Genomic DNA, 16,018 nt, shown 5'->3' on the forward strand with positions numbered 1-16,018 from the left:
CAAACTATGAGTAACCAGGTCCAGTGGGGTAGATGCCACCTGGCCCATTCCTGCAAAGTGAAAGTAAGTGAACACGAAACACAGACTGACAAACAGACAAGACACACACAGACAGACAAGTGCGCTTAACAAATGTCCAGACAATACCTAACACCCCAGATTTCACGGGTTCTTTTTATACTTTTCTTACAGCCAGCTGGCACACTGTTTTCTCATTCTCACACAGTTTTTCCCTATCAACCCAAAGGGTGTCCACTTGGGACCTTCTTCCCTTTTTAGGTTGCAAGAAGTTTTTATTAATGGAGACTCCAGTTTTTCTAAATTTTTAACCTTTAACCTCCTGTGGTACCATAACACAAAATAAGGGAAGGAGACAAACGAAGAGACAACCAGCTAAGACTACAAGGCCGACAAGACTGATAGTGGGGAAAATGGAACTGACATCCGAAGGACATCAGACACTCAACTGTGCCCGCCTGGCCGGGCCCCTCGCGGGACCTTAAGGAGTCTTAGCTTAAGGGTAGCCGTATGATCCCCGGCCCTGGTCTCAACTAAGTTGAGAATCCCCGTTTAGCTGAAACGACTCCACGGACACGCAGGTTAGGGCCCACTCAGGCCCCGTAGCCCTGAGGCCGTGAGGCACGCGGTATTCACACACACACACACACACACACACACGCATGCAGCAGACCACTTACTCAGTCAAGATTGGGCAATTACCATTCCGGCCGCCGCTACTAAGGAATGTTGCCAGTTAGGCCTTCAGGAGTCACCGGAGAGTAGCTCCGGCCAGACCCCCTCAGTTGCACTAATAGGCTCAGCCTTTTCGCGAATTGCCAAAGAGAGGAGAGTAAAAGAGACAAACACAGAGTGGCCACGAGAGACAGTTCGGAAGAGGACCCTTTTCCAGATCCTTACGTGGACCCTGTTTCAGGTCCCGGGTGAACCCTGTTTCAGGTTCCGGGGCGAACCCTGTTCCAGATCCTTACCCCAGCAGCCTGGGAGTCGTCACTCCCCAGTGCTGCGGTCTGGGATTTTAACGCGGCGTCCCGCAATCCACAGACCCCCCAGGCCCCGCGGGGACTTACACAAAAATCAAGCTTGACTCACTTATCCTCCGGAGGTGCAGAGCTGGAAAAGAAATGGTACCATGCAAAATTCAGGCCTGACTTACCGGCGCCGGGCAGGACTTCCAAGGCCTCCGAGGGTCCGGACCCAGGATGGGGTGTCCTCAGGAATACCCGTCTGAGAGATCTCGCTGGGGCCTCCAAATGTTAGCGAGCATAAATCAAACCACCATCCACTGTAAGGAAGCAAAGATGTTTATTGACGAATTGCAATCCGGGCCAAGATGGTGACTGGTGTTAGTCTACCAAGCTCGGCCCCGAACAGGGCTCAAACAATACAATTTATAGGAATTCAGACTACACTCAGGGAGGGGGAGCACACCACCTTATCAACCTACATCTAATAACAGGCTATAGCAAACACAAGATCCAATCATTTCAAACTTAGCAAAAGCATGATCTATTCAAAGCAAAGCGCGGGCTAGTTTCAAATATAGTAAGATCACACAACCAATAGAATTCAACCAGGCAGGGTCGCCACATCCCCCTACCATCTGCTATGACCACCCATCCGGTGGGCTGCATACCACAAAGTCAGTTCAAAGGTCCTGATAAGGCTTGTCCCCATGTAGGGTCCTTTGAACAATGGGTGGCCTTAACTGATTAGGTCCTGCTTATTCAAGGGGGAAGGGGCAAGGAATTTTACACCTCATACTACAAGCAACTCATACTAAAAGCACTTAACAAACAACTGCATAAAAAGGGAATTTTAAGGCTACTGCCTTTTACATCAAGGAGCTTTAAAAAATATTTAAAATATTTGGGGGGCTGAGTGGTGGCACACCTAGTTGAGTGCATGTTACAATGTGCAAGGACCCAGGTTTGAGGCCCTAGTCCCCACCTACAGAGAGAAAGCAACACAAGTGGTGAAGCGGGGGCTGCAGGTGTCTCTCTGTCTCTCTCCCTCTCTATCTCCCCATCCCTCTCAATTTCTGGCTGTCGCTATCCAATAAAAATAAAGATAATTTTTTTTAAATTAAAAAATTTTAATTTTGATAGATAAAGAGAAAAAGAGACTAGAGCATGTCTAAGCCCTGGTTTCTAGTGATGCTGGAGACTGAACCTGGGCTGTCAGGCACAAAAGTCCTTTGCATAACCATTATGCCGTCTCTTTAGCCCATCAGAGAGCTTTGGAAGAAAAACTGTGGTTGCTAAGACCCCCCTCCCCTCCAACCCACCCCTGTCTGGCCATAGTGTTTTCAAAATAAGCATTTAAGTTTGGACATCACACATGAGTCTTTAAATTTAGGAACTTAAATCAAACCTTACCATGTTAACAGTGCAGAGCTAAAGACTACTTCTTGAAAGTAGGATCCTCTCTGCCTCTAGAGTTCCAACTAACTCTGAACCCCTCAGGCTGTAATTCTACCCCGGGAGCCTGAGTACTGATGACTGTAAATCACTTGAATGTGGTTACTACTCACTATAGATCACCTAACTGCCTGGCTGCTGGGTGTGGGACAGCCCCACTGTGGGGGAGCTTCAGTCAGTGTTGCCTTACAGATTGCCCTGATTGAGAGCAAGTCACTTCCCTTTCCGGACCTTGCCAGTAAAATGCAAATGATGCAAATACTTTTCAGGTTTTCTTTTCCTCTTTTTTTTTTTTTTTTCTTTTCATTTCCTCCCTCCCTCACCCCTTTCCTCCTCCTTTTTTTTTGGGGGGGGGTTTGTGAAATTTCCCCAGTTTGTTATTTGTAAAGTACTGATAATAGTATCTGCTTATCAACTCTCAACAGATATAAGTTGCTGGCAATATAGGTTATTTCCCTCAGTTGGCAACTGTCAGAACTTAATTGCCTGGGGATCCTCCAAAGGGTGTGCTGAAGACAGATTCCCCAGCCCCAGCCTAGCAGCCTCTGGTCAGTGGGTCTGTGATGGAGTCTGAGAATGTACAGTTTTAACTAGAGCCATTCACTCCAGACTGTCTCATCAAATGTTCAGATGTGGTAGTTAAGGGGGGGCGGTGGGGAGGTGGTCTTAGTTATGTTGATTCAGGACACCTACACTTTGGGCATTCAGCTAGGGTGTTTCCAGAGGCAACTGGTTGGCAGCTCTACAAAAGCTGGGGCACTAAAAGCCAGTTTTCTTGCCATCACCCACCAAAAAGGTTGTTTGGACTTCGTCAAACAGAAAACTCAGAGTGCAGGTATCACAGGTCATGCATAGCCTTTAAGACAGAACTCTGGGGAAGCCTCAGATGGAGAAACCCTAGCCCAGACTCACTGGGCAGGTGGGGGATATCCAAGGGGAAGTGAGTAAGGCCACCCGGAGATGGTCCCCCTCCCCCCACAGCTGGAAACACCTGGAGGCGACAGATGAGGGGAGCCAGCTGCCAGCGCTTAGAGACAACCTACTGGCCACCCCACCTGCGTGGAGGTATGCAACTCACCCAGCCCCTCGAGGGAAGTGAGGCAGGCAGGGGTGGGGTATGGGGGCCCCTCGGGGAGGGAGGCGGGTAGAGCACACTGAGAGAGTCCTGACTGCTGCCTGCACAGAAGACTGATCTGAGCCAGATTGCTCCCAAAAGACAAATTGAGAGGAATTCCTGGAGCTGACGCAAACCCAAGAGAAATCAATGCTTTTGCATTGCAAGGACAACTGCCAGGAGTATGGACATCTAGGAGGAAGGACTTTTAAAAAAGCCGCCCCCTGCCTTTTGGTGCCCTAGCACCAGCACCTCAGCTGCATGGAAGCTGGGCTGCACTGCTCCCAGCGAGCTAGAGCAAGGGCTCCAGGACACTTTTGAAGTTGTCCCAGCTCCAAACCACCAAGTGTCTCTCCAAGAGAGCTTTACTGCAGAGCTGAAGCCAGAGACTGCGCTCACTCTGAAGGCAGAAAACCTTTTGGTGCCATTTCCCCAGAAAGATTTTCTGTCTGCTTATGTCAGCGTGGGAGCCAAGATCAGGACAGAAGAATTCAGGTAACTGTCACCTTTGCTCCATCTTATTTACATGCCTTTTCACACTTGGGTTCCTGGGACTCTTCTAGACTTGTGAATCTCCCTTAGAGACTTCTTTGGGTGCAACTGAAGGAACTCTCTGTCCCACGGGGAGCAATAGGACTGCCCTGTTCTTTATGTGATGTTGAGAAGATGGAAATGCTGTCTCTGTAGTTATGCAAAGTTTTCTTCCCTCCAAGGGTTATTGCTGGGGGGAGGGGGACTCATTACCTGTACTATGAATCCTGCTCCTAGAGGCTGTCTTTCCCCTTTTGTTGCTCTTGTTTTTTATTGTTGTTGTTGTTGCTGTCATTGTTTTTGGATAGGACAGAGAGAAATCAAGAGAGATGGGGAAGACAGAGGGAGAGGGAAAAAATAGACACCTGCAGACCTGCTTCACTGCTTGTGAAGTGACCCCCTTGCAGGTGGGGAGGCATGGGCTCCAACCAGGATCCTTACACCAGCCCTTGAACTTCGCAGTTCTTGCACTTCACACCAGGCACACTTAACCTGCTGCGCTAACGCCCCGTCCCCTAAACCTGAAGTTTAATCTGAGCTCAATCCTAATAATCTTTGATCGGTGTGACAGTATATGGGCATTTCAGCACTTGTTCTTTCTGATGCTGCTTATGAAGAATGATTGCTCGTAGAAACCCAACAAAGCCACAGGATACTGAGATTTTTACACATTAAGAAAGAACCATGAGACTTTTCTTAGTACCTTTGCATGTTCTGTATTTCAGGAGAGAATTGGATGTGAGTCCTTGGGTTTGCTCCACATATGGGAAGCAGATTATTTCTCTAGCTAGCTGGGCATGTTCTTCCCTAGTTATGCCCCCCTTCCCTGTGAAAGACAGAGACTTGAGCCAGAGGGAGGGGCCCACAAGTCAGAGGGATGTTCCAAGTGGAGCAAGGCCAGGCACTATCATGACTGGGAGGAGTCAGTGTGGTCAGAGGACAGATCTCAGGCTTAGCCCCTCAGCCTGTCTCTGACTGCTTCTCCTAAATTCTTTATTTGGCAGAGAAATTGGCTATGTTTCTTTTGGGATGGACTTTGGGACAAATTAGATTGAATAAATCTCTTCACCTTTCCAGCAGATTAGTAAAGCTCTTGAAAATATTTTTGAAGTTGAGTGATATGAAAAAAAGCAAACATTACACACTGATAAAAATGCATAAAAATGGGAATCGGGTGGTAGTGCAGCGGGTTACCAGTGTAAAGGATCCCAATTCGAGCCCCTGGCTCCCCACCTGCAGGGGAGTCACTTCAAAGTGGGGGAAGCAGGTCTGCAGGTGTCTGTCTTTCTCTGCCCCCTCTGCTTTCCCCTCCTCTCTCCATTTCTCTCTGTCCTATCCAACAACAACATCAACAACAACAACAACAACCATAAAAAAAAAAAAACCAAGGACAACAAAAGGGAAAATAAATTTAAAAAAAGAAAAAAAAATTACAAAAAAACTGCAGAAAAATTTAGTTTGAGCCACACTCTCATATATACACAGCAATACATGTAGTATGATACACACTTAGCAGGAATACAACAAAAACAGTAATTACTTCTGGCTAGTAGGAGTGAGTAATTTTCTTCTGTTTTACAGTTTCCAAATTTTCTGATGCATTTAATTTAAATGTTTATGTTTATTTGTTTGCTTATTTATCTTATTTATTGTGGAGGGGCATTAAGACTCCAGGGTGGCTTTTTTCAGAGAGAGAGGAAAAGATACATAGCTTGGAATCACTCGTCTAAAAGAACTTAGTTATAAACTGGAAATGAAGTCTTGTGTATTTGAGTTGTCACCACGTCTTCATCACTGGATTGCCATTTTCTTTCCTTTTAATGGACTTCTAAGTAACAGGGGTGGCTGCTTTTCATTAAAAGGTGAAGAGAGGCTTTGAGGGAATTTTTACAACAAGAAATATCCCACTTGGTCACAAGGCTGTGTGTGAGGCCTCTCTGTGGCTGTGACAAAAGCAAGTTTTCCTGCAGAAACTTCAAATGAATAAATTTGGTCACTTCTGACCCTCTGCACAGGTCTCCAGGGCCGCTGTGTGTGGTCTGCTGGGACTCTGCACTGAGGCACAGGGTTCACACCAGTGTGTTTCAGGAGTGCAGGCTCACACCTCTTCAGAGGATCCTACCTCACTCTTTAAAGAGGGCTCTTTAAACCCCTCTTACAATCCTGTTAGCGATAAATTAACCTAGTCATCCCAAGCGCAGACTTGGGGAAACCTGAAGAAAAAGGCAGAAAGTGAGATATTTTATCTGATTCTGCAGAATCAGGCGCTGGCCCAACCTGCGTCCACCATGGTGATGACATCCTGGATTGAGACCAGAAGTATTTTTATTTTATTTATTTTGCCTCCAGGGTTATTTCCAGGTGCCTGTACTACGAATCCACTGCTCCTGGAGGCTTTTTTCCCCTTTTGTGGCCCTTGTTGTTTATCATTGTTGTTATTATTATTATTGTTACTGCTGTCATTGTTGTTGGATAAGACAGAGAAATCAAGACAGGAGGGGAGGACAGAGAGGGGAAGAGGTAGATAGACACCCACAGACCTGCTTCACGGCTTGTGAGGTGACAACCCCCCACCCCCTGAAGGTGGGGAGCCAGAAGCTCAAACTGGGATCCTTGCACGTTGTACTAGGTGCACTTAACCCACTGTGCTACCACCCAACCACCCACCTGAGACAAGTATTTATTTCCTAATGCAAAAATCTCTCCCCCAGCTTTTTCACTGACTAGATACTTTTGGGGCTCACAATCTCATCTTGGCATCTAGCAGTAGAAAAACCAGTATTTTCAACGTATCCTTTCTCATTCTTTGTTACTGAGAGAGCTCACCCCTCTCTTTTGAGTTAAGATGGGTAGAGAGGGAGAGTGGTTTTTCTTTCTTTCTTTTTTTTTTTCCTCCAGGGTTATTGCTGGGCTTGGTGCCTGCACCATGAATCCACCGCTCCTGGAGGCCATTTTCCCCCCTTTTGTTGCCCTTGCTGTTGTAGCCTTGTTGTGGTTATTATTATTGCCATTGTTGATGTTGTTCGTTGTTGGACAGGACAGAGAGAAATGGAGAGAGGAGGGGAAGACAGAGGGGGAGAGAAAGATAAGACACCTGCAGACCTGCAGGTGGGGAGCCGGGGGCTCGAGCTGGGATCCTTACGCTGGTCCCTGCGCTTTGCGCCACATGCGCTTAACCCACTGCGCCACCGCCCGACCCCCCCACGAGAGTGGTTTTTCTTATGAGATAAAGCTCTTTGTATAAATTTTCTGAACTTTCTTACTGGAAGACCCTGACTGGGGTGGGAGGGAGATGAAACACTAAGATAACTCATGTCCTATTCTGAATATACATGTGAAACAATCCTTACTTTTTTTTTTTTTTTGTCTCCAGGGTTATTGCCAGGGCTTAGTGCCTGCACCACGAATCCACTGCTCCTGGAGACCATTTTTTTTCCCCTTTTGCTGCCCTTGTTTGTTTTTTATCATTGTTGTGGTTATTATTATTGTTGCTGTTGTCATTGGCTAGGACAGAGAAAAATGGAGAGAGGAGGGGAAGACAGAGGGGGAGAGAAAGACAGACATCTGCAGATCTGCTTCACCACCTGTGAAGCGACTCCCCTACAGGTGGGGAGCCGAGGGCTCGAATTGGGATCCTTCTGTCGGTCCTTGTGCTTCGTGCCATGTTTGCTTAACCCACTGCGCTACACCCGACTCCCAATCCTCACTTCTTATACCCTGCTTCGTCTCTCTTTTCCAGGATGAAAGTGGAAGGCCCAGCCATCCCCTGCTTGTTGGTGTCTTGTGCTCTGTTCTGCCTGATGGCTGCCCCCTGGGCCCAGGCCTGTCCTCGTCGCTGTGCCTGCTACGTGCCCACAGAGGTGCACTGCACCTTCCGGTACCTGAGCTCCATCCCGGACGGCATTCCACCCCACGCACAGCGCATCAACATGGGGTGTGTGGGAGTGGCTTTGCCCCCTTTCTTTCTTTTTTTTTTTTTAATTATCTTTATTTACTGGATAGAGACAGGCAGCAATTGAGAGGGAAAGGGATGATAGGGAGAGAGACAGAGAGACACCTGAAGCCCTGCTTCACCATTTGCAAAGTTTTCCCCCTGCAGGTGGGGACCAGGAGCTTGGACCTGGGTCCTTGTGCATTGTAACATGTGCACTCAACCAGGTGCATCACCACCCAGCCACCCACCTTGCCCCTTTACAAGGAGGGGGTGGTCATACTTATTCCGTGAACTCTTGTGAACCAGGGAGATGAACTACAACATTTTTATTAATTGCTCACTGCTTTTTTCTTTTTCCAGTGTGGTACTGAGACCTCACATGTGTTAATACCACTGCTGAGAAGTCCTCCTGGTACTAATTTTCTCAGTCTTTTGAGAGAGAGAGTGAGAGAGTCAGAGAGAACTACACCATCCATGGAGTTTCTCCAGTGTCATCCATACTATTCCCATGAGGTCCCAGGTCTCACACCCATGATTTTAGGTACAAGCTCTTCTGGGTGAGATAGCTACTCCTGGCTCTCTTAAAATGCCTTTTCAGGGGTCGGGCGGTAGTGCAGTGGGTTAATTGCATGTGGCGTGAAGTGCAAGGACCAGTGTAACAATCCTGGTTTGAGTCCCTGGCTCCCTACCTGTAGGGGAGTCGCTTCACAGGCGGTGAAGCAGGCCTGCAGGTGTCTATCTTTCTCTCCCCCTCTCTGTCTTCCCCTCCTCTCTCCATTTCTCTCTGTCCTATCCAACAATGACATCATCAATAACAACAATAACTACAACAATGATAAACAACAAAGGCAACAAAAGGGAAAATAAATAAATTAAAAAATGCCTTTTCAAAGCATTTGGTGTGAAAAGACATACGTACTTTCTGCACAGTTTCATAAGAACTGCCACAAGAGCTTTGAATAGTCACTAACGGAAACTAACACTGTGTCCTAGCCTGGAGTTCCACACTCTGCATGCATTCACTCAGTCCTCAGAGGCCTTTCAGAGTGGGACCTATTCTCTGTCATCTATAGATAAGGACACTGAGGGGCAGGAGATATTGATTTCACCCAGAATGGCCCCACTCTGAGTTCATAACCATGGCCAACTCATTTGGCTTTAGAGTCTAGGTATGCTTCTCTTTTATATGCTTAGCATATGCTAAGTAAAATATATGTTTGTCATATATATGTGTGTGTATTTATGTTGGTCAGTATGCCAGTTCCCCCTGCTTAATCGCTGTGGTCTATTTACATAACCACTAGAACCACCCTGCCTGCAGGGTATTAGTTTAATCCACACTGGTTCATATTCTCTTTTTGCTCTGCCCCCTCTCCTTGTCACACCCTGATTTCCACCACTCTCTTTTTGCTCCACCCTCTCTACGTCACATCCTGTTTCCACCCTACTTGGCGAATATATATACAGCTGCTCTTCTGTTTGAACACACTTAGAATTGCCTTTTGATTCCAAGAGTCCCAGTCTCCTGCGAAGCTAGCCCAGCAAAAAAGAGATACTGCTTCCCAGCTCAGCCATGAGTCCCTGGTCGCCGGGAAGCTAGACCGACATAATGGCGCCCTGAATATATATATTTCTAATTTTAGTAACCTCGTCCTCCACCAAACCCTCATCTGAATCCACTACTTTTTTTTAAGTTGAATTTCTAATAATCATTTTATTTTATTTTAAAATATTTATTAGAAGGCTGGGTGTTGGCACACCTGGTTGAGTGTACATATTACAGTGTGCAAGGATCCAGGTTCAAACCCCTGGCCCCCACCTGAAGGGGGAAAGCTTTTTGAGTGGTGAAGCAGTGCTGCAGGTGTCCCTGTCTTTCTCCCTCTTCCCTCTCAATTTCTGGCTGTCTCTAATAAATAGATAATAAATTAAACAATTTTAAAAAAGAAAACTTTAAAATATTTATTATTATTATTATTATTATTACTTATTTGCTTGCCAGAGCATGACTCAGCTCTGGTTTATGGTGGTGCTGGGGACTGAACCTGGTAGCTCAAAGCCTTAGGCATGAGAGTTCTTTTACACATACATTAAATTGTGTGCAGACTAAAGATTTGAGAGAGGGAGGAATGGAGAGAGAGAGGAAGAGAGAGAGAGAGAGAGAGAGAGAGAGAAAGAGAGAGAGAGAGAGAGAGAGAGAGCAGGCATACTCCTTAGCTCAGGCATATCACAGTGTCAGGGATTAGGAGCTAGGACCTCAGGTGCTTAATTCCTGTGCTGTGCTGCTAAGCTATCTCCCTGAACCGTGACTAATTCTTTATAATCATCGGTTCCACCTGGAGAAACTGGGCGGGGAAGGGGATGTCATAAAAAAAAAAGAAAAGAAAAGAAAAGCTTCATAGTATTCTCAAAAGGGGGGAAAAAAACCCCTTTGTATTAAAGGTTTAAAAAGGAGGAGAAATATATTTTGTGAGAATGTGGGTGGGGGATTGGATCAGACCTGGGTGGGTTTAAGTCCCGCTTGATCTGCTTGGAGCACAGGTGGCAAAGGGGGGGAGGTGCTGGGTAATGTTTCTGCTTTGACCTTCGAACTCGGACAGCCTTCATTCACTTACAGCTGGAATGACTCTTGTCAGGTACAACAGCCTGGTGAGGCTGACAGAGAAGGATTTTTCTGGCTTGAGCAGACTGGAGCTGCTCATGCTGCACAGCAATGGAATCCACACCATCCCTTCCGGGACCTTCTCGGATCTGAGCGCCTTGCAGGTAAGATCCCCCTGAGGAGAAAGGCAGGCGAGAGAGGTGAGCCTCCAGCCCACCCCACCCAAGCTGCCCGTTCCTATAGAATATAGCGGTGAGCACTTTGTAGGGGTTGTCTTTTACTATTACTGTAGTCATCACTATTGTTGTCACTGGGATTTCACTACTCCTGGGAGTGAACTTTTTCAGACAGGGAGGAAAGCACACCACCACAGCTTCCATTGGTGCAGTGGGGGCTGGACTAGAACCTGGACTGTGCTTGTGGCAAAGCAGGCACTCTCTCATGCCAGCTGGAGTCAATTTCTTTTTAAATGAAACCATATGTGGAAATCAGAATAAGAAATCAGAATTAGGCTAGTGGGGGGGGGAACACATATACACAGAGATTAATACACTTTTAAAATTTAATCCTGAAAATAATTGCTATATCAAAGAGAAGTTAACTTTATTTTTTTAATTATTTATTTATTTACTGGATAAAGTAAAGAGAAATTGAGAGGCAAAGAGGAGAGAGAGAAACCCTGAATCCTGCTTCACTGCTTGTGAAGCTCCCCACTGCATATAGGGGCCAGGTGCTTGGACCTGGATCCTTGTGCATTGTTGTAACACATGCACTCAACTAGGTGCAGCCCTGCCTGCCCCCCCATTAGGTTTTTATACATGTGAGTGAATATACATACCTGCTTAGCTTAACGTATTTACAGAGACAAACTGCCATGTTAAGAAATTTCTAACAACAGGGGCTTCAAGAATAAAACTTTGTAAGAATTATGATCCAGTAGGTGAGAAAGTGTTAGGTATAAACATTAAATAAAAGGATAAGGGGAGGGGGGAGATAGCATAATGGTTATGCAAAAGAGACTCTCATGCTTCCAAGTCCCAGGTTCAATTCCCTGCACCACCCTAATCCAGAGCTGAGCAGTGCTCGGGTTAAAAAATAAATAAATAAAATGTTAAGAACAAAGAGATGGGCTGAGGAGACAGTTCATTGGGACAGAGGACTTGCAGGTCCTAGTCCCCAGTACCACCAGGCAACGTGGCGGTGAAGACCGTTAGGTCTGCTATCAGCAAAACTGGAAACATTCAAGAATCTCACTCAAAGTTATCCATGAGGTTTATTAAGTTATTAAGGTACCAGTCAGCAATAAGTGTCTCCCAAAGAGCCTTATCAGATAGTAATATCCTTTTAAAAGATAAAGGGTAAATATCAGAGCATTTTGACCACCTACCAAATTCAGTGCATGTGGCTTAATCAGGTTTTACTTCAAAGTTTTCAGGATTAGATTACATCCTTTTACTGGGTTTTCGATGAATGTTCAAGAATAGAGAATTTGACATGGTGCTCCTTGATAATATCTGGGGCAAAGCTCTTCTGTGTTGCCAGCTTAATTCTGATTTGCTCTGAAAGGAAATTGGTTTTCCAGAAAAGTATTCTCAATGGAAATGGGAGCTTGTGGTAAATCAGGAAAATATGAGGTAACTGTTTTTACTAGAGTTTATCTTTTTTTTTTGCCTCCAGAGTTATTGCTGGGGCTCGGTGCCTGCACTATGAATTCACTGCTCCTGCCCCCCCCCACCTTGTTTATCGTTGTTGTTATTGCTGTTGGATAGGACAGAGAGAAATCAAGAGAGGATGGGAAGACGGGGAGAGACAGACAGACACCTGCAGATCTGCTTCACTGCACATGAAGCTACACCCTATAGGTGGGGAGCTGGGGGCTCGAACTGGCATCTTCACACCGGTCCTTGTGCTTTGTGCTATGTATGCTTATCCCACTGCACTACCGCCCGGCCCCTGAATTTATCTTTTTTAAAGAAATGTTTATTGAGGAAAAGCAGTCAGAACATGGATGGCTCTGGCATATGCAGTGTCAGAGCTGGGACCACAGGCATGCAAGCTCTGGCCACTGAGCTACCTCCCAGTACTTTTGTCTTTGGATGGATAAACTATAGAAGGAATCAGGGAACACCACTCACTATTCAAACACTGAACATTTATTTTCATTTCAATTAAAATTATACTACTAACACTGGGCAAATGTTCATCAACTAAGATATGAAATACATCACATATATACAATAGAATAATATTCTGTCATGAAAAGGAGAAAAGGAACAAAGGAGTAACACATGGAACAACAGGATCTTCTAAATATTATGCTTATTGAAAAAAAAAAAGTCTGATACTAGTACACACATATTATTGTATGACTATTTCTGTTAAATGGCCATGACAGGCAAGTCCATAGAAATTGGTGGTTTTCTAATGTTGGGAGGGATGATTGCTAATGGTGTTGGTTTTCATTCTGAAGGGGTGAAAAATTTCTGGAATTAGGAGAGAAGGTTGTAAAACTCTGAATATCCTACGAAGTCAGTGAATCACATACTATAAAAAAGTGGAATTTTCGGGACAATACAGGTCCAAGAAGGATGACAGAGGACCTAGTGGGGGCTGTATTATTATATGGAAAACAGAAATGTTATGCACATACAAACTATTGTATTTACTGTTGAATGTAAAACATTAATTACCCAAGAAAGAAATTTAAAAAGTGGAATTTTTGACATGCATGTTATGTATTTCTTTTTTTAAAAAAAACAAACTTATATTTATTTATTATTGGATAGAGGCAGCCCTGCTTCACCATTCGTGAAGTTTTCCCCCTGCAGGTAGGGACTAGGGGCTTGAACCTGGGTCCTTGCACAGTGTAATGCATGTGCTTAACTGGGTGTGCCACCACCTGGCCCCCACATTATGTATTTCTTACAAAAATGTTGGTACAAGAAATTTTTTAAAAATCAAGATAAAAAAATAGATTATTTTGGAGTGAGAGAAACAGCTGGAGCACTGCTTCACCACCCCTGCAAGTGGGTACTGGGGTACCCACTTGAACTCTGATCCATGCAACTGTGACATGTGCAGCTCAGCCAGGTGTGCCAACACTTAGCCCCTTCATAACATTTTGGCATAATTTCACACTTGTACAAGGTTATGTCTGAATTACTGCAACCTCCACACACCCCAGTAACCACCAGAGTTCTTACAAAGCCCAAGAGAGGTTATTTTTGGCAAGTCTGTTTTAGTTCCCTCTGTTTTACATTTGAGAAAAACTATCTATTTGATAATCTCTTCCTCTTACTTCACATAGCTTAATCACTTCCAGTTCCTCATGAACACTTTTCACAATACACAGACACAGAGAGAAGAGGGGCCAGGCAGTGGCACACCTAGTTACGTGCACAAGGACGGGGTTCAAACCCCCTGGTCCTCACATGCAGGGAGAAAGCTTCATGAGCGGTGAAGTGGAGCTGCAGATGTCTGTCTCCCCCACCCCTCTCAATTTCTATCTCCATCCAATAATAAAATACTTACCTTCATTTCTCTTTAAAAAAAGTAGAGAGAAGAGTTTAATGATGCCATCCAGCTTTACTTGTTAACAGCATGTTACAGCTGCCTCCTCACTTCTCTCTCCACTGCATGGCTTGGGAACAAACCCAAGTGAGCTTAAGACACCATGCATGGAGATCGGGCAGTAGCGCAGTGGGTTAAGCGCACATGGCACGAAGCGCAAGGACCGGTGCAAAGATCCCGGTTCAAGCCCTTAGGGGTCACTTTACATGCGGTGAAGCAGATCTGTAGGTGTCTATCTTTCTCTCTCCATCTTCCTTTCCTCTCTCGATTTCTCTTTGTCCTATCCAACAATAATAACAACAATAAACAACAAGGGCAACAAAAGGGGGAAAATAGCCACCAATGGATTCATAGTGCAGGCACTGGGCCCCAGCAGTTTACCTGCTGGGGCCCAGTCAAAAAAAAAAAAAAAGACACCATGCTTAAGTACATCAATCTGATTTCAAAAGTTGAGGGATCCTTTGCTGAATAGAATGCCACTATTACATCTGAACATTTTTAGCAAAAATTCCGTACCCTCATCAATGGTTCCAGCCTGTTCCAATTTCCTTGATGTTCTTACTGTAATTTGCAAGTAATTAGGGATTAATGGGAGTCTATGCTTACTGATTCAACAGAGAATATTTATTTATTTTTAATTTTATTATTTTCCCTTTTGTTGCCCTTGTTGTTTAACATTGTTGTGGTTATTGATGTCATCGTTGTTGGATAGGACAGAGAGAAATGGAGAGAGGAGGGGAAGACAAGAGAGGGGGACAGAAAGACAGAAAGACAGACACCTGCAGACCTACTTCACCGCTTGTGAAGCGACTCCTCTGCAGGTGGGGAGCCAGGGGCTCCAACAGTGATCCTTATGTCTGTCCTTGTACCACCGTGTGCTTAACCGGTTGCGCCACTGGCCAACTCCCAGTGCGTTTTTTTCTATCCTTAGGTCTTAAAGATGAGCTATAACAAAGTCCGGAAACTGCAGAGGGGTGCTCTTCACGGCCTCAGGAGCCTGACCCGGCTGCACCTGGACCACAACAGCGTTGAGTTCATCCACCCGGAGGTTTTTCACGGGCTCAGCTTTCTGCGCCTGGTGCATTTGGAAGGGAATCAGCTCACCAAGCTGCACCCAGACACGTTCGTCTCTTTGAACTACCTCCAGCTATTTAAAAGGTCTTCCATCAAGTACTTGCACCTGTCAGATAACTACCTGCGTGCCCTCCCCCGGGGGCTGCTCTCCTCCATGCCTGACCTGGAAAGCCTCTACCTTCACGGGAACCCGTGGACCTGCGACTGCCGTCTACAGTGGCTGGCTGGCTGGATCCAGGAGAGACCAGGTAGCTCTGCTGTTTCTTTCTCCGTCCTAAATTAGAGTGAACTGGTGTACTGCCAGGAAGTAGAGAGGCTATAAGTAAATGAGCTGGAGAGAAAATGATGTCTGCATCGTAATCCAGCCATGTGGAATGCTCTTAACTCTCATGAATGAATGAGCTGTTCTCTAGTCATCACATCTAGGTTTTGGCAAGATGGGGGTAAGAATGTGTGCGGTGTGCATGTGAGTGCTGCTCTTTCTTACTGACCACAGGTCTTAGAAAAACACCCTGTCCGGGGGTCGGGCGGTAGTGCAGCGGGTTAAGCACACATGGCACAAAGCACAAGGACCAGCATAAGGATCCCAGTTTGAGCCCCTGGCTCTCCACCTGCAGGGGCTCAAACACCACAGGTGGTGAAGCCAGTCTACAGGTGTCTATCTCTCCTCCTCTCTGTCTTCTTCTCCCCTCTCCATTTCTCTCTATCCTATCCAACAACAACGTCAATAACAACAACAATAATAACCACAACAACCT

The 16,018-nt window shown here is 45.7% G+C and overlaps 1 protein-coding gene across 1 annotated transcript in view; it reads left to right on the top strand.

Moving 5' to 3' along the window:
* Positions 1-3,608: 3,608 nt before the first annotated feature.
* Positions 3,609-16,018, top strand: part of IGSF10 (immunoglobulin superfamily member 10) — a 31,627-nt gene continuing 19,217 nt past the window's right edge. Inside the window, exons 1-4 of the mRNA XM_007533937.2 lie at positions 3,609-4,047; positions 7,823-8,017; positions 10,651-10,780; positions 15,118-15,508. Of these exons, the coding sequence (XP_007533999.2) occupies positions 7,824-8,017; positions 10,651-10,780; positions 15,118-15,508 (715 nt within the window). The 5' untranslated portion in view covers positions 3,609-4,047; position 7,823. The remainder of the gene's footprint in view (positions 4,048-7,822; positions 8,018-10,650; positions 10,781-15,117; positions 15,509-16,018) is intronic.

The sequence above is a fragment of the Erinaceus europaeus genome, chromosome 9, assembly GCF_950295315.1.
Source record: "Erinaceus europaeus chromosome 9, mEriEur2.1, whole genome shotgun sequence".
NCBI classification, from domain to species: Eukaryota; Metazoa; Chordata; class Mammalia; order Eulipotyphla; family Erinaceidae; genus Erinaceus; species Erinaceus europaeus.